At 37.8% G+C, this 27,419-nt stretch overlaps 1 protein-coding gene across 4 annotated transcripts in view; it reads left to right on the top strand.

Annotated features, from left to right (window-relative positions):
- Positions 1 to 20,693, top strand: part of LOC140494149 (zinc finger and BTB domain-containing protein 44-like) — a 42,616-nt gene extending 21,923 nt beyond the window's left edge. For all 4 annotated transcript variants that reach the window (XM_072593217.1, XM_072593213.1, XM_072593216.1 and 1 more), the window contains one exon: positions 16,755 to 20,693. In XM_072593217.1, coding sequence (XP_072449318.1) covers positions 16,755 to 17,061 — 307 coding nt within the window. In that variant the 3' untranslated portion in view covers positions 17,062 to 20,693. The remainder of the gene's footprint in view (positions 1 to 16,754) is intronic.
- The last annotated feature ends 6,726 nt before the right edge of the window (positions 20,694 to 27,419 follow it).

The following is a 27,419-nucleotide window of genomic DNA, read 5'->3' as shown; positions in this document are numbered from 1 at the left end:
TGTCTACACCCACATCATGGGCAGCTGGTCTTTTCATTTCATATCTTTCAATGACCTTCCAAACATTCAGCCTCCAAAGGTCACAGTCATCAAAGTCTGCCTCCCAGTGACTGTGTCATTGTTCATCACCACCTAGCTTCTTTAGCTGTTTTTGCAGTGAAGATATGAGCACCCAGGCATTTGTGATCTAGTTGTAATTCATCAGACAGAAGGTCTTTAAATATATATTTAATGTTAATCTGATGAACATTGTCAGATTAATGTTTTTGGCATTGGATTATCAATGAGTGGTACATTGGGATTAGCATGCTCCAACACCTCTGAATTAGTGACGTTGTTCTGCCGAGAGATGCTGAGAGATCTAAGATGAGGGTAAGTGGAATTTTTCTCCTGCCCTACCATATCTTATCCACGTTTCACCATTTAAGCGGAGTGCGCTGAGAACGCAGATTTAATAGTCTCGATGTTTAGTGTTCTCAGGTAGGTTGGTGTTGTGTTAAGCTCTAGATGAGTAATTTAAAAAGGTTAGTTAAGCTTTATGACAGCAGTTACTCCAATATTAAAAGGAAAATGCCCCCTAACCAGCCCCCTCCGTATTTCAAGACTTGTTCATTAGTAAGCCATTTGAACACGAACAGCATTGCTTATTTTCAATAGAGATAAAATATTTTTTTCCTTGCATTGCGTTATCAAATTTAATTTTAAAAAAGTCATGTACACAAAGTTTGCAAATTCTTTGACTGATACTTCTTACTTTAAAATCAGTTAGATTTGTAACTGCATTTCGCTTTGAAATGAAATTATTTTGTTTTACTCAATGGCTCCAATATCTGTATTTAAACTTTATTTAAACCTTCCTGTCTTAGATGCACTGCATACCTTTCACCTCTTTTTTTTTTCTATTGTCAAAAAAAACTGCAGAATAAAATCTGATCCTTATTTTGGTGCAAATTGTGCAATTTGTAGAGTTGACTTGTAGAAATTAGGCATGAATTTTAATGCCACTCTCAAAGATGTTTTCTTTTACTGAGCAATATAAATGATTTTGATAACCTAATCAGTTCTAGCATTTATTGAGGCTTTGGATGAAGTATTAAGATAGGAAGTTGGTGGAAATAAGTTGTGTCTCTGTTGCAATGAGTGAAATGCATAGAAAAGCACAATTTAAGATTAAGGTGCAGTAAGAAGCATTTATGTAGTCACCTAGAAAGATACTTCTTTCCTGACCCCCAGAAACAAATTGGGACTTTTATAGCAAAAATGACAAACTTGTTAAATGCCATCGTATTAAAACTGTAGCATGTTTCCCACCATTCAGTAGATTCTGATATGCTGGAATCTCTCAAAGTACTATATTTTACAGTTTTTAGATCAGAGTGGTGCTGGAAAAGCACAGCTGGTCAGGCAGCGTCCAAAGAGCAGGAAAATCGATGTTTCAGGCAAAAGCCATTCATTAGGAATGCCCGAAATGTCGATTTTCCTGCTCCTTGGAAGCTGACTGACCAGCTGTGCTTTTCCAGCACCACTCTGATCTAAACTCTGGCTTCCAGCATCTGCAATCCTCACTTTTGCCTATATTTTACAGTTATCTGCCTTTTAAAGACCGGGTTTTGAGTGTTGCTGACTTGGCCAGCACCTTGCACATTTCTAATTCATGTGAAGCAAGGTGGTGGTGATCTACCACCTTGGACTACCCTAGTCCAGCTGTGTAGTTGCACCCATAGTGCTACAAGGAAGGGACTTCTGGGATTTGACTTCATGACAGTGAAGAAGCCACGATATATTTTCATGTAAGTATCGTATTTGTTTTGGTTGGCAACTTGCAGTGGATTACGTCCCATGGGTTTGCTGCCCAGCCATTTCAACAGAGTAGAGGTGGTGAGTTTGGAAGGTGCCATTGGAAAAAGCTTGTTGAGCTGCTGTAGTGCATCTTTATAGAGGATTCACATTGCTACTACTGTGTATTGGTGGTGGAGGGAGTGAATATTTTAGATTTGATGAAATACTGATCATTTGGGCTGTTTTGTCCTGATGATATTGAGCGTCTTGCATGTTGTTAGAGCTATACTCCTTTATGTTCTTCCTCCTGTCTTTCATGTCTGTTATTTCTAGTTAAGATTTTTCGATTTAATTTAGACCCATTCTTACTACTGTGAGCACCAATGTTTTCATTCTTCTAATATTGCTGGGCGATTCAATATAATAAAAAATACACTTAAGATTCTGTTCAAAAGTGCACATTATAAGCAATGTTCCCTCTAATCTACACAGCTCAGAAGTTCTTGTGCATATACAGAGTGGTATCAATAAATAAGAGACTTGCAAACTTAAGCCACTTAGTACAAAAAGTTAGAGTCCATATTTATAAATGCTTGAATTTATATGGACATCTTAAAATTGCAGATTGTTGTGTCCACTTGAGAAAGTGCACTCACCTTCAAGCGTCACTACTACTCTGACTCTGACTCTAATAGAGGGATTACAAAAGTTAAAAATGTAATTAGTCAGTCTTCAGGTTACCTTTCTGATGGACTTTGGTTAACAGAAAATACTGACCATATTTCTGCATGTAATATGAACTGTTATTTATTATAAATAAATTCTAACCCCAGGCAATCAACAACATGAATTATCAGCATATAACTCGTCTAACTGAAACGGAGTCCTTCTTCTACACATGCATCCAAGCAAAGGAATAAACAAACATGGATTTTATAGATAGGGGGAAAAATGGGGAGAAACGAGCAGTAGTAAACCTCTGTAAGGTCAGTTGTCCTTTTTAAGGTGTCTATTTTGCTTTTTCCAAGTCCTCCTCATCTCTGATCTTCACATCCAAGCTATCTGAAGTCATGTTGACTCTTGGCCTCCACAATTGGTCCTAATTGAAAAGTAAATCAACAATCTGTCTGCAGGTGTTGCATGTTCAGAACACAAAGCCACAGTGCCATTGGATGCCAAACATCTGCCCTTAACTGCTTGCTCAAAGCAACAGTGTAAACGCGCACAAAGAGTTCCAGTAAACTGTGTTAAAAAGTGCAATAATTCCTTCCACGGTCCTTGTATTTTAAAAACCGTTCTTTTCTCCTTTTGGTCCACGATAATGTTTAAAGAAAACTAAAAAGATATTTTTTTTAATAAGATCTAGCACTCGACTCTAATAAGTAACTCTACTCTCACCAAATTCATGCCCATTTAAAGTTATAGTTAATGACATGAACTTTTTCTACTTTTTTGCATTATTCACGCTTAATGACAGTATTATTGTGCTGCATCATAGGAAGACAGAATTCAGCTCTGTTGTTTGAAAAATCATGCTTTACAGATTACATTTTGGATTTCTGTGGATGTTACCACATAACTGTAGAGTTTTGGCAGAGCAATCAGTGGACTTAGGCTATCTTAAAATTGAGTGCATCTTTGGAGTGCTGTAAATGTAGCTTAGGTTATTTTTTCTTTTTGGTTTTCATTTAAGAAATATAATTATCAAATAATGCAACTTTACTGTAATATTAAGGAAAAGACATGCAAGTCTTAAGAATCCGTGCTGGGTCCACTGCTTCTTGTCATTTATATAAATGATTTGGATGTGAACATAGGAGGTGTAGTTAGTAAGTTTGCAGATGACACCAAAATTGGAGGTGTAGTGGACAGTGAAGGGAGTTATCTCAGGGTAGAATGGGATGGGCCAATGTGGTGAGGAGTGGCAGATGGAGTTTAATTTAGGTAAATACGAGGTGCTGCATTTTGTAAAGGCAAATCAGAGCAGGACTTATACACTTTTAATGGTAAGGTCCTGGGGAGTGTTGCTGAACAAAGAGATCTTGCAGTGCAGGTTCATAGCTCCTTGAAAGTAGGTAGATATGATAATGAAGAAGACATTTGGTATGCTTTCCTTTATTGGACAGAGCATTGAGTGTAGGAATTGGGAGGTTATGTTACGGCTGTATTTGACATTGGTTAGGCAACTTTTGGAATATTGTGTGCAATTCTAGTCTCCCTATTGGAAGGATGCTGTTGGAAGGATGCTGTGAAACTTGAAAGGATTCAGAAAAGATTTACAAAAATGTTACCAGGGTTGGAGGATTTGAGCTATAGGGAGAGTTTGAATAGGCTAGGGCTGTTTTCCCTGGAGCATTGGAGGCTGCGGGGTGACCTTGTAGAAGTTTATAAAATCATGAGGGGCATGGATGAGGTAAACAGACAAGGTTTTTTCCCTGGGTGGGGGAAGTCCAGAACTAGAGCGTAAGTTTAGGATGAGAGGGGAAAGATTTAAAAAGGACATAAGGGGCAATTTTTTCAGTAGAGGGTAGTGCATGTGTGGAGTGAGCTGCCAAAGGAAGTGGTAGAGACTGATAAATTACATTTAAAAGGAATCTGGATGGGTATATGAATAGGAAGGGTTTAGAGTGACATGGGCAAAGTGCTGGCAAATGGGACTAGGTTAGCTGAAGATATCTGGTCAGCATGGCCGAATTGAACATAAGGGTCTGTTTCCACGCTGTACATCTCTGTGGCTTATCTCTAATTTTTGGAAAAATACCTTACTAAGAAGAGCTGCCAACTGTGAAGGCCATGTGTAAATTGATCTTTCAAATCAAGGTGCCAAACAATGTCTTATAAGTTGATCTTATAATGGAGCCTTCTATTTTAGTTCATTGGATTTAACTATTTTAAACATGTCTGTTGGCTAATTCGGTCACAATAGCAAATGGCATTATTTGAATCCAGCAGGAACATGACTTCTATGCTGTTTCATGCAAAACAATTTTTTTGTTGTGAAATGCATCATTTATCTATTGGAGAAGAATAAGGAAAACCTTTTTCTCCAAGTGCAGTGTAGCTTTATGCATGGTTAGTTTAACATTCACTACTGGCACTTGCTTGATGCTTTCCTCTCTTGCTCTTTCAAAAAGAAATTGAATGAAAACAGTCATTGCTGAAGTGTAGACTGGAATTGTTTCAGGATCATGTAGAAGTCCTAAGATAGCTGACTACGACAACTGGGGACACTTGTAATTAGACAAAAAACTTCAGGGAAATTAAAACCTCCTCTAACTTTCTTCTCACTGCATAAGTTTACAACAGATACCCTTTTAACCATCTTTCACCATTGAATGGAATTGACATGATTTTCCAACCCGAAAGTTGATTTATATTCATGGTGAAGAAACAAGTCTTTGGTTGTGGAAATCACATTATTTTCCAGTGGTCTTTTCTGGTCTCCAGTAAATTAGTATTTATTTATGGAGTCAGAGTCATAGAGATGAATATCTCTGAAACAGACCCTTCGGTCCAACTTGTCCATGCTGACCAGATATCCCAAACTAATGTAGTCCTATTTGCCAGCATATCCCTCTAAACCCTTCCTATTCATATATCCAATCAGATGCCATTTAAATGTTGTAATTGTAAAAGTTGTAAAACCCACCTTTGGTAATTTGAAGACAGATGTCATGTTATTCTCAAGATTAGAATTCTTCTGTAATTTGAGTTGATAGCTTAACTCTATTGATTCCTGAAAGCACACTGCACAGCTATGAAATGCATTTAAGTGACTTTCATGTGTCAATTTTCATTGATTTCTCAATCCTGCATTTATATCACCACCCCAGGCAGCATGCGATCTAGCTTGATACCTTTATGGAACATGATGAACAGTACCCATGGAAGTGTGTTTTTTTTTTGGAAGGGTTATTAAATCGATGTCAACCTTTTGAGATGGATATAAAACACCTTTTGGTATTCTTAAGATTGCGAGACTGGTTCTCCTGCAGTGCTGTCCAACGTTTGTCCCTCCGATTGATTAAAACAGATTGTTGTCATTGATTTTTGATTGGCTTTAAGTGCAAATTGGTTGCCATATTTCTCTTCAACAGTGACTATACTACAAAACCGTGTCATTTGAGATGTCTTAAAGTGGACTATAGCCTGAGATAGATAAAAGTTAGTTATTTTACTGCATTTGTAACTATTTAATGCAATTTGATTTTTGAAGTTAGTCGTTGCTGCTGTTTCTGATTTTTCCTTGTAGCATTGTATCTCAAGCTCCTGCCTGTGAAATTGCAAGAAAAAAATTGAATTCACTAGTAAATTTGAAGCTATAGCTAGTCAACTTTAGAAACATCTGAAAGGGAATGGTGATTCTATTCCAATTTAACAAGGATCAAAAATGTGAAATGTTGCCATTGCTATAATCCCTTGGGCTTGAGGATCAAGTAGAAATGTTTTGCACCAGATGATGCATTTCCTGGGTAATGCAGTTGTTGGATAATAGTAATAATTAATAAGGAATATGAGCATTATCTATCATTGTGTTTTGTAGCCTTCAGATTAAGTTAAATAGTGCAGGAGTCTTAGCCATATTGTTGGATTTCTGCAGCACGATTAAACTAACAGAGACAGAATTCTAGCTCTAGACATCCTTGGCATAATTAACCATGTCTGAGTTCAAGAATTCTGAAATAATTCTGCTTTGGTTTCAGAAGATTTAAAGCAGAAGTAAAATCTAACTGCCATTCAGTTTTTCTCGGTTGTTTCCTGTTTTTTTTCTGTATAAGTTTATGCCTTAGAATAAAAAATGTTATAGTTTGACTGGAAGTATTATCTGTCAGTGTTTTCAATCAGGTGACTACCTTTGGCATCCTGTACAAATCTCCATTGTATAACTGAAAAAATACTGTCTATTTGTGCTGCCATAAGATAATTATGTTTCAATTTATATCTGATGTAGGCAAACCTGTGATCCCTGCTGTGGAAGAAATGAATAAATAGCAGGGTGAAATTAAACTGTAACAGTTTCTTTTTTAGTCATTTAAGCTTTATGCATGTGGTCAATCAGCAAAAGTACTTTCATAAGTTTCTCACTGCATATGATATTTTCAACATGCCAAAAATCTAATCCTCTTAAGTATTAAGGCTGGCATAGTGTATGGAGTACTTCTGTAGATCTTGCAGCTCATACTATCTACCATCAAACGACTAATTAATTACTAATTAATTATCATCTTCCTTTATCAGAACTTCTGAGAAAAAAAACATTATTTTCCTCAATGTTAATTATTATCAATAAAAATCTTGACAAATCTTTAAATTCATGTATTTGGGCTTATGTTTAAATTCTGTGCATCTATTTAGTACCACTGGAACGGATCTTGCTATAAAACAACAGCATTTTCACCATGTCTAAATCTGGACTACCAGGAGGGGCCTCTCGGTTCCGCGATCGGTCAAATAAACACTAGCAGCACAGACTTTTTAAGCAAGTTTTAACAATTTATTACGACGCTGGGCATAGCGACACAGGGGTTAAGCACCTCTCTGTACTCTGGAAAAGCTGCACACAATCCTAAAACACAGACAACTTTCATAGGTCTCTTAATAAACAGAACAGCCTTAATTGCAAAATTAATCCAATAAAATTAAATGATATGACAAGTAGACATAAAACGAAGCCAATGATATTTCCTGGGAAATGACTTGTTTTGTGCTTCTTTATCTCAGGGACATCTGGTTTCCAAGGTCAATTAGGATACTTTAATAATATCATATCTTTCTTAGTTAATTCATACTATGAACAGGGCATTGTTTGCTAATCTCTTACAACTAGTTCAGGAATGCAGTTTTCAGCAGAGTTAGATACCATTGCTCCTAGAAGCCATTTTATGTTATTTTGTAGTTAGTAAAAGCATGCATTAAATGATTGGACTGACAACAGCCTAAATCCAGATTTTAGGTCCTCATATGCAGGCTATTATTAACATACAAATTGGCCAGTTTTGAGTTGTGGATCTCCAGAACTTGCAAGTCAACATGTCTGTTTTGCACAAATCATATCTTGGAGGAGAAAGTGAGGACTGCAGATGCTGGAGATCAGCATCCAAGGAGAAGAATTGACATTTTGGGCATACGCCCTTCATCAGGGCACGAAATGCCCAAAACATCAATTCTCCTGCTCCTCGGATGTTGCCTGACCTGCTGAGCTTTTCCAGCACTACACTCTTGGCACGCACCATATCTTGCCCTTAACTTCCCCACTATTTTGAAAAATTTGTTACATTTGCAAGTTTGGCTGTAAAACATCATAGAAAGTTGAATCTAGTAATTAAAACAATAAGTACCATTTTAACAGCGTGATAATTGTTATTGCAGTGCCAGTGAACATCCTCCGGCCGAGAAATTATGCAGTTTCAATTGTAGAGTCACATTCTTTCAGATAATGGATAAATTATTCTAGGAGATTTTTAAATGTCCTAGAAACCTTTAATGCAATTTTTCTTTCCCTATCATTATTTCCTTTCCTGTACTTGATTTGAAGTAATTAATCCTTTCTCTCTAATCATAAAAGAAATTGGAATAGACTATATAACCTCAACAGTCTTCTCCGTCATTCACTAAGGTATGGCTGAACATCTGCATCATCTTCACCCTTGCCTGTTTTCTTGCCATTTCACGAGAGACAAGAAATCTGTACAAGTCAGCAGTGAAGCATTAACAAGATTCACAACTCTCATCTCAACCTTAAGTGATCAGATCCACATTCTGTGACTGTGGACCCCCTCTCCCAAGCACCATCACCATTACTTATTGTGTACTATGTTCTAGATTTTACTGCTGTATGAAGCTGTCTCCTGCCTAGCAAGCCCCTTCAGAATGTTGTATGTTTTGAGAAGATCATCCACTGGTTCATCTTTATCCACTCTACTAGTTGTTGCCTCAAAAGTCCAAAACACACTTATCAAAAACTATTTCCCTTTCATATTACTGTGACTCTGTTCATATACAAAATACATTCTGAAGACATCTTGATTAGATTTCAGCATTTCCCTGCAATTGATATTAGGCTAACTGTACTGTCCATCTTTCTCAGTTCCTCCTTTCTTAACTTGGCATATTATATTTGGTCACCTCCAATTCACGAGTATCACTTCGAGTCTGTGGAGATTTTCAGCAATTAGAATCAGGGCATCAGTTACCCCTGTAGCTTAGTAATATAACAAGTTGTATGACAATTTGGATCAAGGGGCCGAAAGTATTGATGTTGAATTTACAGATAACGCAAAGATAGGTAGCAAATTATATTATGAAGAAGACTTAAGGAAGCTACAGAGTGGTATGGATAGATTAAGTGAGTGGACAAAGATCTGGCATGTTTGGTGTAATGGGGAAAATGTCCATTTTATAAGAAGGTATAAAAAGGAAGCACATTATCTACATGGGGACATAAAGAGGGATCAGGCCATGAACTGCAAAATGTTAGTATGCAGATATAGCCAGAAATAAGGAAAGCTTTTGCTTATTTTAAGGCACATTGAGTACAAATTTAGGGACCTTTTGCTTTACATACACAAAGCATTGGTGAGACCACATCTTAAGTATCATATATCTGTACACTGCATTATGGTTTTTACTAGTTATCTTAGATTGGATGAAAGTGTTTCATCTTTCCGCAGTACTGGTGCCAGTGTCTAAAGAATCAATGTTCCTCCTTCTCTTGTCACTGTTTGGACAAACAATTAGTTTTCTCTTTGGTGTTAAAGTCTGTGGAAATTTGTATTTGGCTTGAGTACCAGTCCAGTGATTCGTATCTAAGGTTCTGTTTATTATTTAGAGCCCAGTTTATGCAACTTCTGCAGGACTTCATTCCTAGATGACCTTTATCATTTGTTATTTACTATCTACAACCAGGCTAAGGTGTAGAGAACAATTATTCTCCAAACTATGCAGTCCCCAATAACAGTGATATTTATTTTTTACTTATTTGAATGTCTTCCTGCATCATGTGCTTTTATAACCCTCCAAAACTCATTCCTTGTATTCATTGGACAGGAATCAAAAATCTCATACTTATCAGCTATAAACTGTGACTGAGGCTGCAGCTTCACTGCCTGGACCCTCCTATTAGTCTGATTCTTAATTGCAGCCTTTTGTCACTTGAGCATCTCCCTTTCTAATGCAATACAATATCGGAGTTAAAATTGCAATTCAGTAAATCTGAACTAAAGTTCATCAAGCTGTAGCTGTGGTTGTCTGTGACCATAGTGATGTCCAGAAAGTTTTACGTGCATTGCACCACCCGTCCTAGCTATGTTTATCTAAAATTTTTGTTTTTAACCTAATAAGTTAATAGTTAACTAATTAAACTTTATTGTTCAATTTACTTTAGTTCTATAGATTATTTAGTCTATTGTGATAACACTGTGCCTTTAAGAGAGAGGTGTTTCTTGCTGTTTCTGTGGTCGAGGGGTGTTTCAACAGGACTGCTAAAATGTCGTCTTCAGACAGGCAGTTGGTAAACAGCCTTAAGTTTCCCCTAAGTGTTTTCTTTTCAAATTAGACAAAAGAATCTTGGTTAGGTAAGGTCTGTTACATAACAATCTAGTTTTTTTTTAAACTTAATGTTACAGATCCTTATTTCAGAGTTTGATAGCTTTCCTTGCTTAAAAAACAAAAGCAAAGCTGCAATGCTCACCAACCTGCTGCCATGATCTATTTGCTGGATTTTTTGTTGATTGATCCTCATTCACGGTGCTGTAAGCTCTGCTGCTAAAGTCCTGTTTTTATTCTTTAGTTCTCTCAAAGCTCCTAAATCCCACAATACTTCCAGCATGATGACTTCTCCAGCCCTTTTCAATAAAGACTAACATACAATTTACCTTTCTAGTTGCTTACTGTCTCTCTGCATTAACTTAGTGAATCATGTACCCAAGATTGTCTGAATACCAATATTTACTACAGCCTCAATTTTTCAAAAAACATCTGCTCTTTCCATTCTTGCAGCCATACTGGAAAATTTCAGACTTCTCCAAATTAAACTCCATCTCTCTCCTTGTAAGATCATGATTTATATCCCTTTGCAACCTCTTTCCATTCTCCTCATAACTTTATCTCTCATCAGCTAAACATCTTCAGGAAACTTTGATGCATTCATTGCCTTTGGTCCCCTTGTCTAAACCATTGATTTTTGATGTGAGTATGGTAAGCAGGCTAGTGTTTATTGTCCATCCTGAGTTGCCCTGCTTCCTTGATCTACTACAACTCTTTTTTTTTAACGTGATCCAATATCATTGGTTAAGAAGATACATTTTCTATCCCGCCATTTATTGAGCTTCCATACATCCTGTTGATATTTTCACACTGCTTGCAACTGTGAGAGAATATAGTGCAAAGAAAATTTTAATTTTGAAGAGTTCATAAAAGAAGTCCAATAAAGTGACCATCATTGTCAAATGTAGAGATATTTCTTAATACCTCCATATTCATCATTACATATTCAAAATCAATATTAACCTCTCTTTGGTACCCCATTAGTCAAAAAGTTTCCACTATATCTACACTCTGTACCTGCCAGTTTTAACTATGCCTTGTATTCACTGACTCTGATTAATCGTTATTTGCGGACGTAGGTTCTTGTTGAAAACTCTTTAAGTATCTATGAATAGAATGTCAACTATATGAAAACCAAAATGGTAATTTCATCTACTTTGTAAGAGAACATTGTTAACACTAGTTGTATAATGGAAAGAATAGCCACAATAAAGGCAGTCTGAACTGCCAAATGTAATTTTAATTTTCAATTCCTCCGTCTTCAATATATATAAAATAGTGTGGCAATGTAGTTCATGTTAAAGCAGTCATGCTTTTACTATCAGGTTTTGTTTTATCTGTTGGTATCACCAGTGTTTCCATTTGTGGTATCTGGTAATTATGGACAAGAATGCATTTCTTTACTACTCTAGTACTTGCTGGGCTCACACTCCGTTCAACTTGAAATGAGCTGCATTTAAAGGCATTGCTGACTGCTGCACAGAAAGCTTTATTTTCTGCTGCAGGTACAGGAAATTGTAGAGTAAGGCAAGTGTTACTAATCAGGTGCTAATTTATTCTGTGATAGAGTCATGGCTCCATTCCTGACTATTGCAATTTTTAGTGCAATGATTTTAATTGAAGTATTGATTGGGAATGATTGTTAAAACTGGAGTTAAGCTTCATCTGACTTTCTTTAGTAGAAACAATTTTTAAGACAGTATACCTGTACTGGCCAAGATACAATACAGTACTTCAAATGATTCAATACCTACATATAAGTGAATTATTTTTAATAAATATAAAAATACTTAACTGAAAGAAAAATGTAACATTTTATTTTCAATGTCTCCTGTAGTGAATTCCCTGATTGTAGAGCCAAGGGAGTTGTCGCCTTGATCTGGGCTGGAGGGCCTATGTTCATTGGGCTCTCGACCATCTGTTGTTTGGTCTCTTGCTTGTTTCATGCAGCAGCATGGCTGCTGTCTGGTGTTTCTGGAAGAACAAAGGCATCTGTTCTTGCTGGCTGTCACTGCCTCTGGGAACTGCTTAGCTCCTGGTTAGTGGGGCCACTCCTTGTGGCTGACAGCATTACCTTGGCCTTCCTCCCATTCCTGCTCGCTAGTAAAGTTATGGTCATGCAGAGGCTCACTGGTATTTCCTCTTCAGTTTTCTCCCTGTGATGTGGACTGGGCTATAGTGTTCTTGCGGTATTATGACTCTCAGGAAGCTGCTGATTTTGGCTAGCCGGGGATGCAGATGACAATGGTGCCTCTGGTGTGCATGGAATTTGACAGCTCTGTTGCATTACTCTGTTAGCTGTGGGGTATTCCAGCCCCTGTCCGTGTGGAGAGTGGAGCAAGTGGTGGACCTGGTAGCGATCTTTTTTTAGTTGAGTGGGGTTCCCTGCTGCAGATCTCTGGTAGCAACACGAGGAAAGGCTGCATATTGGAAAGGCTGGGAGTGGACCTCAAATCTGAGAAAAGGAAATATCTCACCAAATGGCACCAACTGGGTCAGGTAATGTAATGTTCGTAACACTATGATAAACTCAATATTCAGCAAGGTTTCTTGTCTTAACTTAGTGATGTGAAAAATCCCTTTACATTTTGCTTTTGAGGATTATTATTAACCATGTGGTTATGTAGGTGATAAGTTATTTCACCTTTTGCTCGGCCTTTTTGCTAGGTTTTGTAGCGGTAAAGCAGATTTGCACGTGGTCTAAGTTACACGGAATGGTCCCAGGAATAAAGAACTTAACATACGTGGAACATTTGGGGACTCTGGGTCTAAACTCTGAATTTAAAAGGATGAGGGGGGATCTAATTGAAACTTGCAGAATATTGAATGGCCTGGACAGAGTGGATGTTGGAAATACGTTTCCATTGGTAGGAGAGACTAGGGCCTGAGGGCACAGCTTTAGTGTAAAGGGAAGACCTTTCAGAATGCCACATAAGGCTGTGGAGGCCAGGTCATTCCATATATTTAAGACTGAGATAGGTAGGTTCTTGAATATCAAGGGTTGCAGGGAGAAAGCAGAAGGTTGGGGTTGAGAAACTTAACAGCCATGAATGGTGGAGCAGACTCGATGGGCTGAATGGCCTAATTTCTGCTCCAGTGTGTTATGGTCTTATTTTGTCTGCCGGTTAGATCCAGTGGTTCGATTTTTATTTTTTAAAAGATGTGGAAATGTTTGTATTCACTGAATTCATGTTACACTTGAAAATACCAAAATTGAAAATACTGGTTCATTTGGCTCCAAAAACTTACATTTTTGATAAGGAACTTGATATTGAAATGCTTGGATAAGCTTAAGGTTTCTATACTTGATAATTTTCTAGCAAATTTAGTTTTATCTTTTGAACTTGCCCAATCCAGGATAAGTTTTTAAAATGTGATAAGTTTTAATTATGGTTTTTAAAAAAAACCTTTGCTACTGACTCTGCAGAATTCCGGTCACCTCACTATAGGAAGGATGTGATTACACAGATGGGTGCAAAAGAACTTCACTAGGATGTTTTCTGGGCTGGAGCAATTCAGCTATAAAATCAGACTAGATAGGCTAGGATAATTTTCCACAGAGCAGAGAAGACTGAGGAGGGAAGCTGATTAAATTGTGCAGAGTCTGAGGGGCACAGACAGAGTAAATAAGGAGTCTCTTTAATAGAGATGTCAGTAACCAGGGGGCACAATTTTAAGGCAGAGAGCAGGTGCTTTAGAGAGAATTTGAGGAATCTTCTTTTCACTGAAAAGTGTTAGAAGCAAGAATCCTCAGGATATTTTAAAAACTATATTTAGAGGAGCAGTTGAAACACCATAACACCATGGCTATAGTTCAAGTGCTAGAAAATGAGGTTAAAATAGGTGAATGTTTGATGACTAACGTGGATATGATGGACTGTACAGTATTTGAAACTGTTACTGTATGAAAATTACATTTTATAATGTAACATCTACTTTATTCATATTTTAATTCTTATCAGGAGTTTTAACAAAATATTTTCAAAAACATTTTAATCTGTTTCTTAAACTTTTTCTTTCTCTCTTGATTCGGCATTGAACCAAATTATCTACTTTACACTTTCTGGTTCAAACCATGGGTACCTTAGTTAGGATTCTTCAGTTTAGTCCTGAAGCTACACAATTGCTTTCTCTGTTTGCACAGGTTACTTTGCAGCAATGGATTTGTAATCACTGCAAGCTTCATTGCAAAACTCTGTAGAATGTCTGTATAATTGCAATAGAGTCATAAGCACTGAAATGCTTATAACTTCGGTTCAAATTGCCTATGCCAAGCAAGTTTCATAAACTAAACTTGTCCCACTTGCTTGCATTTGACCCATATCCATCTAAACCTTTCCTATTCATTTATGTACCAAATATCTTTTTAATGTTGGAAATATACCTGCACCTACCACTTCGTTGCAGTTCATTCCACATACAAACCACCTTGAGTGTAAAAAAAAGTTGCCCCTCAAGTCCCTTAAATCTTTCTCCTACTATCTTAAAATATGCCCCCCAGTTTTGAATGCCCTGCCCTAGGTAAAAGATCTTTGCTATTCACTTTATCTATGCCCTCATGATGTTATAAACCTATGTAAGGTCACCCCTTAATCTCATCCATTCCAGTGAAAAAAGTCCCAGCCTGTCTAGCCCTTCCTTGTAACTCAAACCTTCCAGCCTTGGCAACATTCTTTTCTGAGCCCTCTCCAATTTAATAATTTCTTTCCAAGAGCTGGGCAACCAGAACTGTACACAGTGCTCCAAGAGTGACCTCACCAATGTCCTGTACAACCTGAACATGATGTCCCAACTCCTATCCTGAGTGGCCTGAGCAATGAAAGCAAGCATGCTGAACTCAACTTTAACCACTTTGTTGACCTGTGACACAACTTTCAAAGAACCAAGTACCCGAGCCCTTAAGTGAGATGTGTAATCTACCTAAATTAAACAGAAATGGTGACCTTGCTTTGGCTCTATGTCACATCAACACCATCGTAAAGAAACTGTTATCATGTTCAAGGATTTACCATGTTTTCACAACATATCAGTACAGGTCAATGCTGCCATTTATGTACAACTCACCAATCAGCCAGGATGCAGTGGCCATTCAAGATAAACACTCTAGCTCCTCTGGAGTTCAAAGTGCTGCACCACTGCATGCATAATGTTTCTAATGCAATGTGCAGATGTCCACATTGTCGCAATGCTGTACTGAGTTTCAGCTGCCAAACATATTTAAAATCAAGTCCATTAGTAATATTGTAGTTGGTACTATACAATTGCTGTTGATCTCAAAATCTGAGCCTTTATCTAGATTCAATTTCCCTATTCCTTTATCATTTTTGAATGTTTGAATAACATTTGAGTCTATTCTTGTTTGGAATTAGCTCCTTTCATGATTTCGATGTCTCTGGGCATTTCTTTTCTGCATTGCCTCCAATGTCTGAGTACCTTTTTCTGGACTTTGTACAGAAAGCATTTTATGTAATGAGGTTTGGCTGTATTCATGAAGCCTTGTTCAGATCTGTTACTTCCTGGATTTGAATTCTGTAGATTCAACATAAATTATATATATTCATGTGAAATAGGTATTGCTGTCATTTACTGTTTGTTCCTAATTATCTTTTATTGACAGTCCAGCAGTTTGTTCACCACCTTTACTGATGCCGTTTTGTTTTAAATTCTCAGACTGCTAAGTCTCATTCTCTGGATAATTAGTCTAGTAGCATCATTATTACACTCCTGAACATTGTATAATTGTTTTTTAATATTTCCAAAAACATTTTTAATCTGTTTCTTAAACCTCTTTTTAATATCAAATTTGGGATTTGAATGAGCCGTTAAATGTGTGAACTCCAGAATAAAATAGAATTTTCAAAGACTTAGATTTTATGTATTTTTCTGTTATTAGTTAATAGTTTGTTGACATTTTCCTTATGTAAGGTAGAAGTAATTTTGCAGGCCCTTTCGTTGCACAGAGGTCAAGTCCCAACCTCTGGACCAGGAGGCCCTAGTTCAAATCCCACCTGCTCCAGTGGTGTGTAATAATATCTTTGAACAGGTTGATCAGAAAAATAGAAGATATATTGCCAAGTAGGAATTGTATTTGTTTTGATTTCACCATACGAGTTCAATTGAGTCAGTCTTGCATAGAGTTGGTCACCCAGACATATACTGGCCGGTCCTGGTTTTGAAGCTGTCCAATATTTACTTGATTTCAAACATCTTAATACATTTTGATTTTAAGATATATGTTTTTGTTACATGGATTAACAAAAGTTTTATAATAGTCATAGAATCATATGTATATTTGTTGTTTTTGACCTGTATTTTTAAATATCCTGATCTAAGTACACCTGCTAGGTATGAAATTTTGAGGTAAATTGTGTTTTAAGGTTGGATTGTCATTCCATATCCATTTTAATATATTAAAATTACTTGTTTTCCAGTGACTTCATTGTGCCAGACTACCTGAAACAGGAGCAAGAGGAGGCCCTGGGTCAGTATGATATCGGAGACAATGGTTTTGATAACAACTCAGCAGTGCAAATGCCAGTTATTTCACAAGTGTCGTCCACACAGAACTGTGACACTGGATTCCCACTCGGACACTTGGCTGGACTTATGAACAAGGATGATGAAATAATGGAAGAGCAGAAGACAAATGGCTCAGATGTAAATGGAATCCTTAGTGCAAGAGAAGATCTACATAAGAGAGGTTCTCCAGAGGAAGGACCTCATATCCTTTACAATTAAATTAGCCCTCATAGTTAAACTTCAATTCTTTTGGAGAAAGTGCCTGGACCTGGATCAAATGATTCTTGGAGCTTTTCTTCCAGACTCTGAACTATTACTTAAAATAGGTCAAAATTGTATTATTTGATCATCAAAGGTTTCAGACATGTCAATGGGCCTTCACTTATTTAAAGCACATTAAACCACACGTTCTTAATTCACACAGCAGGCCTCGACCTTGGAAGAAGCAGTGGTATAGCTCTTGAACAATTTACAGCAAGCAGCACCTTTTAAAGATGTTTTACATTATACTTTCATAAAGCTGCCAAGTCATATTCGGCATCAAGGGACACATACTAGGATCAAAGTTTGAAATGCTGCATTGGTGGAAAGGATAAACTCATCTGATTTTACCTGCATCAAGTCACTGGAAACATAATAAGTATTTAAATACTACATAAACATTATCTGCCTAAACCAATTTTGACAGATATGTTAAATACTCTTTTTTAAAAAATCAAATGATATTCACAGGGTATGAAAATTCAAAATATTCCATCAATAAGTGGATTTTATCCAGCAAAAAATACATTTGTACAATAATACAAAACCTTTTTAATCAATAAGAATTTGAAGTTGGCATTTTGAATACAAATGCTAGTCTGGCTATCTATTCCTGAATAGTCGCTGCTTTTAATGCACTCCAAATTGTGCCATATACCTATCTGCACAATCAGATGGTTTTTGGTTACTTGTTCAAAGTACCACCTAATGATGGGAGTAGCGGAAGGGAAGAGTTGCTGAAAAGCCATGAACACCTTTCAGTCAGCCACCTGGCCTTTTGAAGAGTCATTTGACCATTACATTCCTGACTGAAAATTAATGTTCCAGTTGCTGTTTTTCCAGTTCAGGAAAGTAAAAAAGATTTTGTTCAGCATAACAGTGATAAAATTCATGTCTTTTGAGAGGAAAATGATGATAAATTAGTTTCCTGGCCAACTGGGTGAGGAACCTTGAGGGATCCATCAAGATTCGGTTCAAGGGCCATTAACTATTTGGCTCTGACCTAGTGCCACCAAAGTGTGACCTTTTTTACACCTATGTAATTTAAAACTGGAAATATTCAGATGTTTTCCAGTGCATATTTTACTATAAATCTGAACTAATGGTGAATGCATATTCCCTTCAGAAGTGTTTAGCTACTTTTTAGTCTCTTGTAACTTGTGGATGTGCGTTAACATTGACACCACAGTTGGTGGCACGTTAGTGAAGAGTATTTTCAGGGAGCTTGTTTGCCTTGGCTGTTGTTGAATCAGTGGTTTATTGCAAACTTTTCTAAAACTGAAGTTTTTTGTGCTAACAGATAGCTGGTTTTAAGCTTAAATGTTCAAACTTAGATTTCTACAGCTGTTAAAGATTTTTTTAAACAATCTACACAATTTGCTGTTTTGTGACGTGTTCACCTTTTTGAAGGTGTAAATTACAATTGTTGATTCATTTGTTAATATGTGCATAGGATCTTGTAATATTTTGACAATCTGAAAGCATGCTGTGATTGATTAAAGCATGTGTGTTTTTCTTTATTTTTTAGTAACTTCTGTAGTCTTGGTATTGAAAATATTTAGGAAGTAGCAGTCCTGAGAGTAAAGCACAGATAACGATGATTGTTTGGGTTGTGTTCAAATAAATATATTCAGTTATATGTTAACCTTACCAGCAATACTGAAAGATTCCTGTCTGGGTAGCCAGAGTACCTTGTAGAGAAGTAGAAGCTGAAGGTTTACTGGAAACAGATGGAAAACCCTCTTCTTGTTAATTTTGTATGTGAGGAATATAACTAAATGTAACACTAGCCATACATAGAATTGGGTGTTTATCATAAAGATGTTTGACAATCCAACTTTGTCAGGTCAGTCATGTGGTGGTAAGGATTCTGTATTCCCTCAGTCATGTTGCCTTCCATTCTGCGAGTGTAGTAGTTTCTATGACTATCAAACTGTTCAACATCCAAAAAAAAAGTTCACTGATTAGTTACAGATTTTTTTTGATGAAAATCTTTGGTGTTCTTAAACATTATAACCGAAGATGTTTTAAGTAATTCCTAAAACACTACCTTGCTGTTTTAGTTTAATTTTAGCCTATTTGTCACATGAATCAAACCTTGGAGCTTATATTGTTTATCTTTAAAACATATGCATGTTAATTATAGAATGGGCTGTACTGCAGTGACTATCTTATTGTAAACATCTGAGTAACCAGCATTGCAGCTCTCATGATTTACTTTTATTGTAACTTCAAAATATAAATAATCCTACATATCACATTTATATTGTTTTTTTTCAGTCCAGTCTTTCAGCAGTCAAGGTATATATATCCTTTTATTCATTATAAGTGAAAGGTACAGCCAGGATAATTTTGTCATTTCTGTGCATTGTGCAAAGGTTTTTGAAAAGTACTGAAACAATAGTTGCAATTACATACAAAAAAACACCTTTACAAGTCAACACAAGGGAAGTGGATGCCTAAGCGGGAAGAATTTTAGCAACAGTGGATGTTTTTACAAAAATACCATGTTGCTTATCTTGTTACATTTATTAATGTATCATGTTTTAATTGTTTTCCATTACTAAAAGGTTCTAGCGTACCAGAGGGCATGAATGGTAATCAACCATTCATAATGATTGCTATTCTAAACTAAAAGAAATTTTGTAGGTACAGTCAGTGATACTACAGTAATTGTCCAGTTTGTTTACATGGGCATGATTAAAATTAAAACATTTGTGTATCTGTAGTAGTAGATAATGAAGTAGTTTCTTTTTAATTGCATTTATATACTTTGCATTCTTGGAAAGCCCAGCACTTTGTCACTCTACATTTTGGTGATCTTTAACTCATATTCCCATCACTGCCATAAACTGTTTCAAGGACATTAATAAAGCTGAGCCTACAGTGTCCCTGTTGTGGTCACCTACTTGTATATACTGTATAGTCTAATGACTTGGAAATATTGCTAACATGTTGAGCAAGGATTCGGATGGAATTTTTGATAGTATGATTGTCAGTAAATTGGATATTTTTTGGCTTGAAAACCTGTTTTATGTCAGCTTGACTCCATGACAGGCTAATATTTTAAATCATAGCCAACATTGATTTTTTTTTTCTAAAAGTCCAGTTTTAATTTGTTTGAATGATAAATGTAAGAAGCTTTCTGTTTTGGCTATGGTTTCACTATATTCATCCTGTTGTGGGGTGGGCCTATATGTGTGTGCGTGTGTGTATATAGGGAAAAGTTCACATATTCTATTTTCATGCTCATATGGTCACAAGAGGCAAGTAGCACTGTATAAAGTTTGATAAAATAATACTGCAGTTGATAATCTGTGTGGAAATTATAAATAAAACTCTTTACCATTATATACTGCATACTGTGGTGTGCATGTTTTTGTCAAAATAAAAATATTCTTTTCACAGTCAAACACTTTTTAAAAAAAAACTTTGGTCTATTATATTTATATTGAAACTGTGTAACTGTAGAAAACCAAGTCGGTGTAACTGTTTTTAACAACTAACCCAAATAAAGTGAATGCCAAACTTACGGCATTTAGATGTTTCCTATATTATTGTGCAATAAACAAAAGGATTATTTTTCAGTGTATATTTTTCCCTAAATTCATTCACTTTAATTCTTTCAAACTGTAATCCAGTTCTTGCGTGAAATTGACCTGCAAGTCCTTAAAGAACTGTTCATGATGGTTTATTTTCATTTCCAATGATTATCTTAGCAAGTTATTTAGTGCCATTTTGGATTCTCTATTCATAATTCTGTAGTTCTTAATTGTGAAGATATTATCCACTATCACAGCTTCTGATTTATGTCTGCTATTGAATGCCTGATAAATCTCACTGCAAAAGAGATATCTAAAATTTTAATCGTTAATCAAAACAAAATGAATCTTAAACATGACAAGGATTTTATGAATTGAGGGGCTCATCAAATTACTTCTGATTTTTGATATACAAGTATTATGATTAAACAGCATGTTTTAATGAGGACAGAAAAACAATGCTGGAAATCTGAAATAAAGCAATGTTGAAAATGTTCAGATCAGTTAGCATTTGTGGAGGGAAAGAAAAATAACATTTCAGGCCAATTAACGGTCCAGTTGGTGAGATTTAATCCATTAATGACAGTTTGCTAATGGCAATGGCAATTCCATAGTTTTAGTTAATCAATTGTACTCAGCAGAGAACAAAAACTGCTGAAAATCGCAGCAGATCAGGCATCATCTGTCAGGAGAGAGCAACTTAACGTTTTGAGTCTGAAAAACAGTTACCTAAACATTAGCTTACTCTCTCTCCATGGATGCTGCCTGACCCACTGTGACTTCCAGCCGTTTTACTTGCAGTAATTTGCTCCTGTACTATGAAGAGATTCTGTGTGGAATGAGATATTTATAGAGTAATAAATCTACAGCACAGGAAAAAGTCCTTCAGCCCACTGTGTCAGCATTGGTCAGAAGAGTCATTCAAAGAGTGACTTTGGTTTGAGATCACGATGCCATAACATGAAGAACTGGCTCCACGATTTTCTGTTTTTGAGACCTTGGTGTCAGAGGATGAGAGAGCTGTCACTATTTACTAATTGACCAGAGGCTCTCTAATTAAGTTTCATATTGGTAGTCACCAAAAGGCTGATTCTCTGACCTTTTATAAACATTGGCAAATGCCTTCCTCACACTTGAGGCTGCACTTCTGGTTCAGGGGACATGTTTATTGACACTGTCTTTAGTGAAGTGGAGAAATCAAGATGGCACAGTGGTTAGCACTGCTGCCTCACAGCGCCAGAGACCTGGGTTCAGTTCCCACCTCAGGCGACTGACTGTGTGGAGTTTGCGCATTCTCCCCGTGTCTGCGTGGGTTTCCTCCGGGTGCTCCGGTTTCCTCCCACAGTCCAAAGATGTGCAGGTCAGGTGAATTGGCCATGCTAAATTGCCCATAGTGTTAGGTAAGGGGTAAATGTAGGGGTATGGGTGGGTTGCGCTTCAGCGGGGCGGTGTGGACTTGTTGGGCCGAAGGGCCTGTTTCCACACTGTAGGTAATCTAATCTAAAAAAAAATACATTGCGCCTTGTGCAGGTCGGAGAAATGCCAGTTTTCCAGACATCAGCCTATTTGTTACTTATTCCAGCACTATTGAGTGAAGCCTCAGTTGTATGATATTTGAAGCTAAACCTTAATCATAACCACTAGATACTTTTTTAATGGGGAAATATGAGAAAGTATATTTGTAGCTAAGTTGTGTCATTCATCAAAATCTATGCAAACTTTATAGGAGCTATCTGGCAACTAAGGAAGCCCAAAGAGCAATACAGTACAGAAAGAGGCCCTTTGATCTTCCAAGCCTGTGCTGACAAATTTTTCCCTTTCATATTAAAACTATAGAAGGCCCAATTCTTTAATGATTTATCAGCATTGCAGGCATTATTATCTGCCAGCTCTGCATCATTCCCATTTTCACTCCCTGCATGTACATGATCTTTATAGAGGAAATAAGACACAGGATGCCTTTCCTGACATACCTAAATTTTAATAAATGCACTTGTTTACAGAACTCAGGATTAACTTGTCAATAAATGCACTGTGACTAACCTCACACCAGAACAAGCGCCAAATTTTGAAGCAACCGGTAAAGTCAACTTTGAAATGTTTACATTTGATAGGCCTGGTTTCAGGAAACTAATCAATTGAAATATCTCAATGATTCAACTGAAGTCAAATGCTGAGCAATTCAGCTCAGGCTGGTCTCCAGTTCTAGACTGTGTGATGATGCTGTCACTTTAAAAAAGGTTATTTTGACCTTTTTTGTTAGATCGTAAAGGCAGAGGTGCCAAAATATCTACTTGAACAATGGCAGGGGATTGGCCAGTTCTTGTAGTACAGGTTTATTCTAGGTTGGTTTAGTTGTAACAGGGAAAGCTTCCAAGGTTCATTTGGTTCCTGACTGATGTTCTTCTCAAATCTCTCCTGCCTGTAAGAACCTGTCTTTGAATTGACCTTTTGCCAAAGGGTATGTTTATAGGATGTTAGAGGAATTGGAACCACTCTTTAGTTAAGTTGCTGTTTTGGGTCAGCTAAGTTTTCCAATAGTTACGTTATTCTAAATTCTGTTTTCTTTTGCTCGTGTTTCAAATGTAGTGTTTAAAGAAACTGTTTTGCTTAAAGCCGAGTGGTTTGACCAGCTGCATCACACCTGGAATATCCATTTCATATCTTTTAACATAAGAACAAGTCAGGGTCTGTACTACCTTCTTAAAATAGTTTGAGGGGGTTGTCAGGATTGTTTCTTAAGTTCCAATTTGGGATTAGGGTTGTTGGACTCAATGTGGCAAGTGGTAGATGTTAGCTTCTTTTGGTCTGGGTGTTGAGTTTGGTTCTTATAAACATTGCTTGGTAAAGTAATAGCTCTTTCAGTTACTAAGAATTTTCTGGGGGGTGGAAGAAGTGACTGGGAGTTTTACAAAAGGTGAGCAAGGCAAAGCTGTTGGAATTGGCAGACAACCTGGAGCTAGGTTTGCCTTCACCTGTGAGGAGAGATCATTTCAGCAATAACTCTGCATTTAAGATTGATGGAAACATCTTCAGAAACATCAATTTCAATGGCTAAAATTCAATTACAGATGAGGCAGCTTGAATGTGAAAAGGAAATGAAACCATTTGAATTACCGTTACCAGCAGAGGAAAGAGAAAATGAATCGCCCTAACAGAACACAGAGCAAAAGAATGATTTGCTTTAGCAGAACAAAACGAAAATGAAAGAAAGGCCCAAGCAGAAGAAAGGGAGAGAGAGAAAGAGTTTGAACTCCAAAATTGGCACTCAGGCAGGAAAGTCGGCTTTAAAGGTTAGAAATGAAGGTAGACTTGGGTAGGCTCATCTTCACTATCTTAGCCAAGGGCTGATGGGGATCTGTTTAAATATGCTCAAGCATTGCCTAAATTTGATGAGAAGGATGTAGAAGCTTTTTTTTAGCTCATTTGAGAACATGGCTAAACAAATGCAGTGGCCAGTGACCATATGGGTTTTGTTGATCCAAACAAAGCTGGTCAGTAGAGCTAGTGAGGTATTTACATCGCTATCAGAGGATGTATCTGGGAGTATGAGGAAGTAAAGAACTACATCTTAGGTGCATATGAGCTTGTGCCAAAAGTCCACAGATGCCTCCAGAATCTAAGGAGGGACCCTGATCAAACATACATTGAGTTTGAAAGGATTAAACAAAGCAATTTTGACAGATGAATAAAGGCATTAAAATAGAACATACCTATGATGCTCTTAGATGATTATTTTGGAGTTCAAAATTCACTTCCTGAGGTAGTGAGAATTCGTGGAAGAGCAGAGTTAAATGACATGCTTAGCAGCTGAAAGGTCTGATGATTGAGTTGATGCCAGCATTTTGGCTTTCAACATCAATTTCAATCTATGAGGGATAGAAATTGGGGAAAAGAGATCCTCATGTGGTAAGGATAAAGTAGATCTCAGTGAAGAAAAGTGCTGATGTTTTCACTGCAACAGAGTGGGCCACATGAAGTCAGTGTTGGTTAGAAAAAGTACAGTGGGTCAGGCAGCATCAAAGGAACAGGAGAATCGACGTTTCTGGCATAAGCCCTTCTTCAGGAATGATTCCTCACTTTCTTCTAGGAAAAGTACTGGGAAGGCAGATTAGGTTAACAGGATAAGCTAGTGAGTGTTTTTCAAATGGTAAAGGAAAGCATAGTGGAGGCTGAAAAGCTCTACCAGGATATAACAACCTGGTCAGAGGTTGGTTAAGGAGGAAGTGCTAGGTCATCTTAAACCATTTACTTGTGAAGGCAAAGTTTACTTACGGAGGCCAGGAGCAGCAGGTAAAAAGGGTACAGTGTTGAGCAACACAGGATCTTGTCAATGTTTGATGTTCAGTGATGAGATATGTAACTCAAAGACTATTGCCACAAATAGTTCTAGTACATGGAATTCATGGTAAGACAAAAAGTGCTCAATTATGTAGAGTAAGGTGAGAGTGTCCAGTGGGAAGTGGTGGTAGGAGTACAAGAAAATCTCTTGGTTCCAGGAATACAATTTGTCTTTGCTAGCTGGGTCACAAGTCAGAGTGCTACATACTGTGGTTGAAAATTGGGCAATTGAGGTATTACAGGAATTATATCCTGGGATTTTTCCTGACTCTGTGGTAACAAGGTTATGATTCACTAATTGATACAGGAGGAGAAATCAAACGATACAAATAAGGAGACATTGAATTCTGATTCATCAGTGATCACATATTTGGACTGTCAAATTTTAGGGAACGGTTAAATAGAGTGGGTGAGTTGGCTAGGCAGCATTTAAAAATGAGTCGAAGAGTGTGGAGTGCTGGAAAAACACAGCCCATTTGGCAGCATCCGAGGAGCAGGACAATTGGCGTTTCAAGCATAGGCCCTTCATCAGGAATAAGGCTTGTGGCCCAAGGGGGCTGAGATAAATGGGAGGAGAGTGGGGTTGGGGTGGGATGTAGCTGGGAATGCGATAGGTAGATGAAGATGGGGGTGAGGGTGATAGGGTGGAGCAGATAGGTGGGAAGGAAAGTGGTCAGGTAGGATAGTTCAAGAGGATAGTGCAGAGTTGGAAGGGATAAGGTTGGGGGAGGTGAAATGAGGAAACTGGTGAAATCCACATTCACCATGTGTGGCTGGAGGGTCCCAAGGCACAAGATGAGGCGTTCTTCCTCCAGGTGTTGAGTGGTTAGAGTTTGGGGGTGGAGGAGGCCCAGGATTTGTATGCCGTTGGTGGAATGGGAGGAGAAGTTGAAGTGTTCGGTGACGGGGCAGTGGGGTTGTTTAGTGTGTGTCGCAGAGATATTATCTGAAACATTCTGCAAGTTGGTATCCTGTCTCCCATCTCCTCAGTGTAGAGGAGACCACGTTGGGAGCAACGGACACAATAGTTGGTGTGTGTGGAAGTACAGGTAAATCTCTCCTTGTGGAAGGATCCTTTGCGGCCTTGGATGGAGGTAAGGGATGGAGGTGTGGGCGCAGATTTTGCACTTCTTGTGGTGCCAGGGGAAGGTTCAGGATTGGAGGGTGGGTTGATGGAGATTGTGGATCTAACAAAGTAGACATAGAGGGAATAGTCTCTCAGGGTTGCAGGTAAGGGTGGGAGGGAAATATATCCCTGGTGGTGGGGTCTGTTGTCAGTGGCAGAATTGGCAGAGGATGATGCAATATATCTGGATGTTGGTGGGGTGGGAGGTGAAGGCCAGTTGCAATTGGAGCGGCGAAGCTCAAGGGCTGAAGTCTGGGGAGTGCAGGAGATGCGCTGGAGGGCATCATCAACAACATGGGAGGGGAAATTGTGGTCTTTGAAGAAAGAGGCCATGTTGGATGTTCTATGATGGAATTAATCCTCCTGAGAGCAGATGTGGCAGAGGCAGAGGAGTTGGGAGTAAGCGATAGCATTTTTACAGGAGATAGGGTGGGAGAGGTGTAGTCCAGGTAGCTGTGGAAATCTGTGGGTTTGTAGTAGATGTCTGTGTTGAGTTGATTGCCAGAAATGGAGATGGAGAGGTTCAGGAAAGGGAGGGTGGTGTCTGAGATAGTCCAGGTGAACTTGAGGTCGAGGTGGAAGGTGTTAGTGAAGTAGTTGAACTGTTCAACTTACTCATGGGAGCACAAGATGGTGCCAATGCAGCCATCGATGTAGCAGAGGTTAAAAAAAGGGGAATGGTGCTGGTGTAGCTGCTGAAAATAGTGTTCCACTTACCTCACAAAGAGACAAGCATAGCTGGGGCCCATGCGGACGGCTATGGCTACCCGTTTAGTCTGAAGAAAGTGGGGGGATTCTTGGAGAAATTGTTGAGGGTGAGGACCAGTTCAGCCAGTGGAACTAGTGTGTCAGTGGAAGAGTACTGGTTGGGTTGGTGTGAGAGGAAGAAACTAATGGGATAAATTATTGAGTTACCTTCCAGAGCAAAATTGGCATGACCTGAAAGAGTTATTGCTATCACATGGGGAGATAAATGGAAAGAAGCTGGGAAGTATTAATCTAATTGTGCATGATGTAGATAGCAGAAATGCTGTTCCAATTGAGTAACATCCTTATAGACATAATCCTCTAAAATTGGCACTGGTTCAAAAGAGAGATTGAGCGCATGCTCTAAGATGACATAATTGAAGCGAGTTGCAGTGACTAGGGCTCACCCATAGTAATGGTGCCGAAACTAGATGTTACCCAACAGTTATGTGCAGACTATCACAAAGTCAATGCAGCTATAAAGTCTGATACATATCTGATTCCATATTTGGAAGAATGTATTGAGAAGGTGGGACAAACAACGTATATTTCTAAGTTGG

This window comes from Chiloscyllium punctatum, chromosome 23 (assembly GCF_047496795.1).
Source record: "Chiloscyllium punctatum isolate Juve2018m chromosome 23, sChiPun1.3, whole genome shotgun sequence".
NCBI classification, from domain to species: domain Eukaryota; kingdom Metazoa; phylum Chordata; class Chondrichthyes; order Orectolobiformes; family Hemiscylliidae; genus Chiloscyllium; species Chiloscyllium punctatum.
The sequence above is the reverse complement of the archived record's forward strand: the minus strand, read 5'-3'. Positions and strand labels throughout refer to the sequence as shown.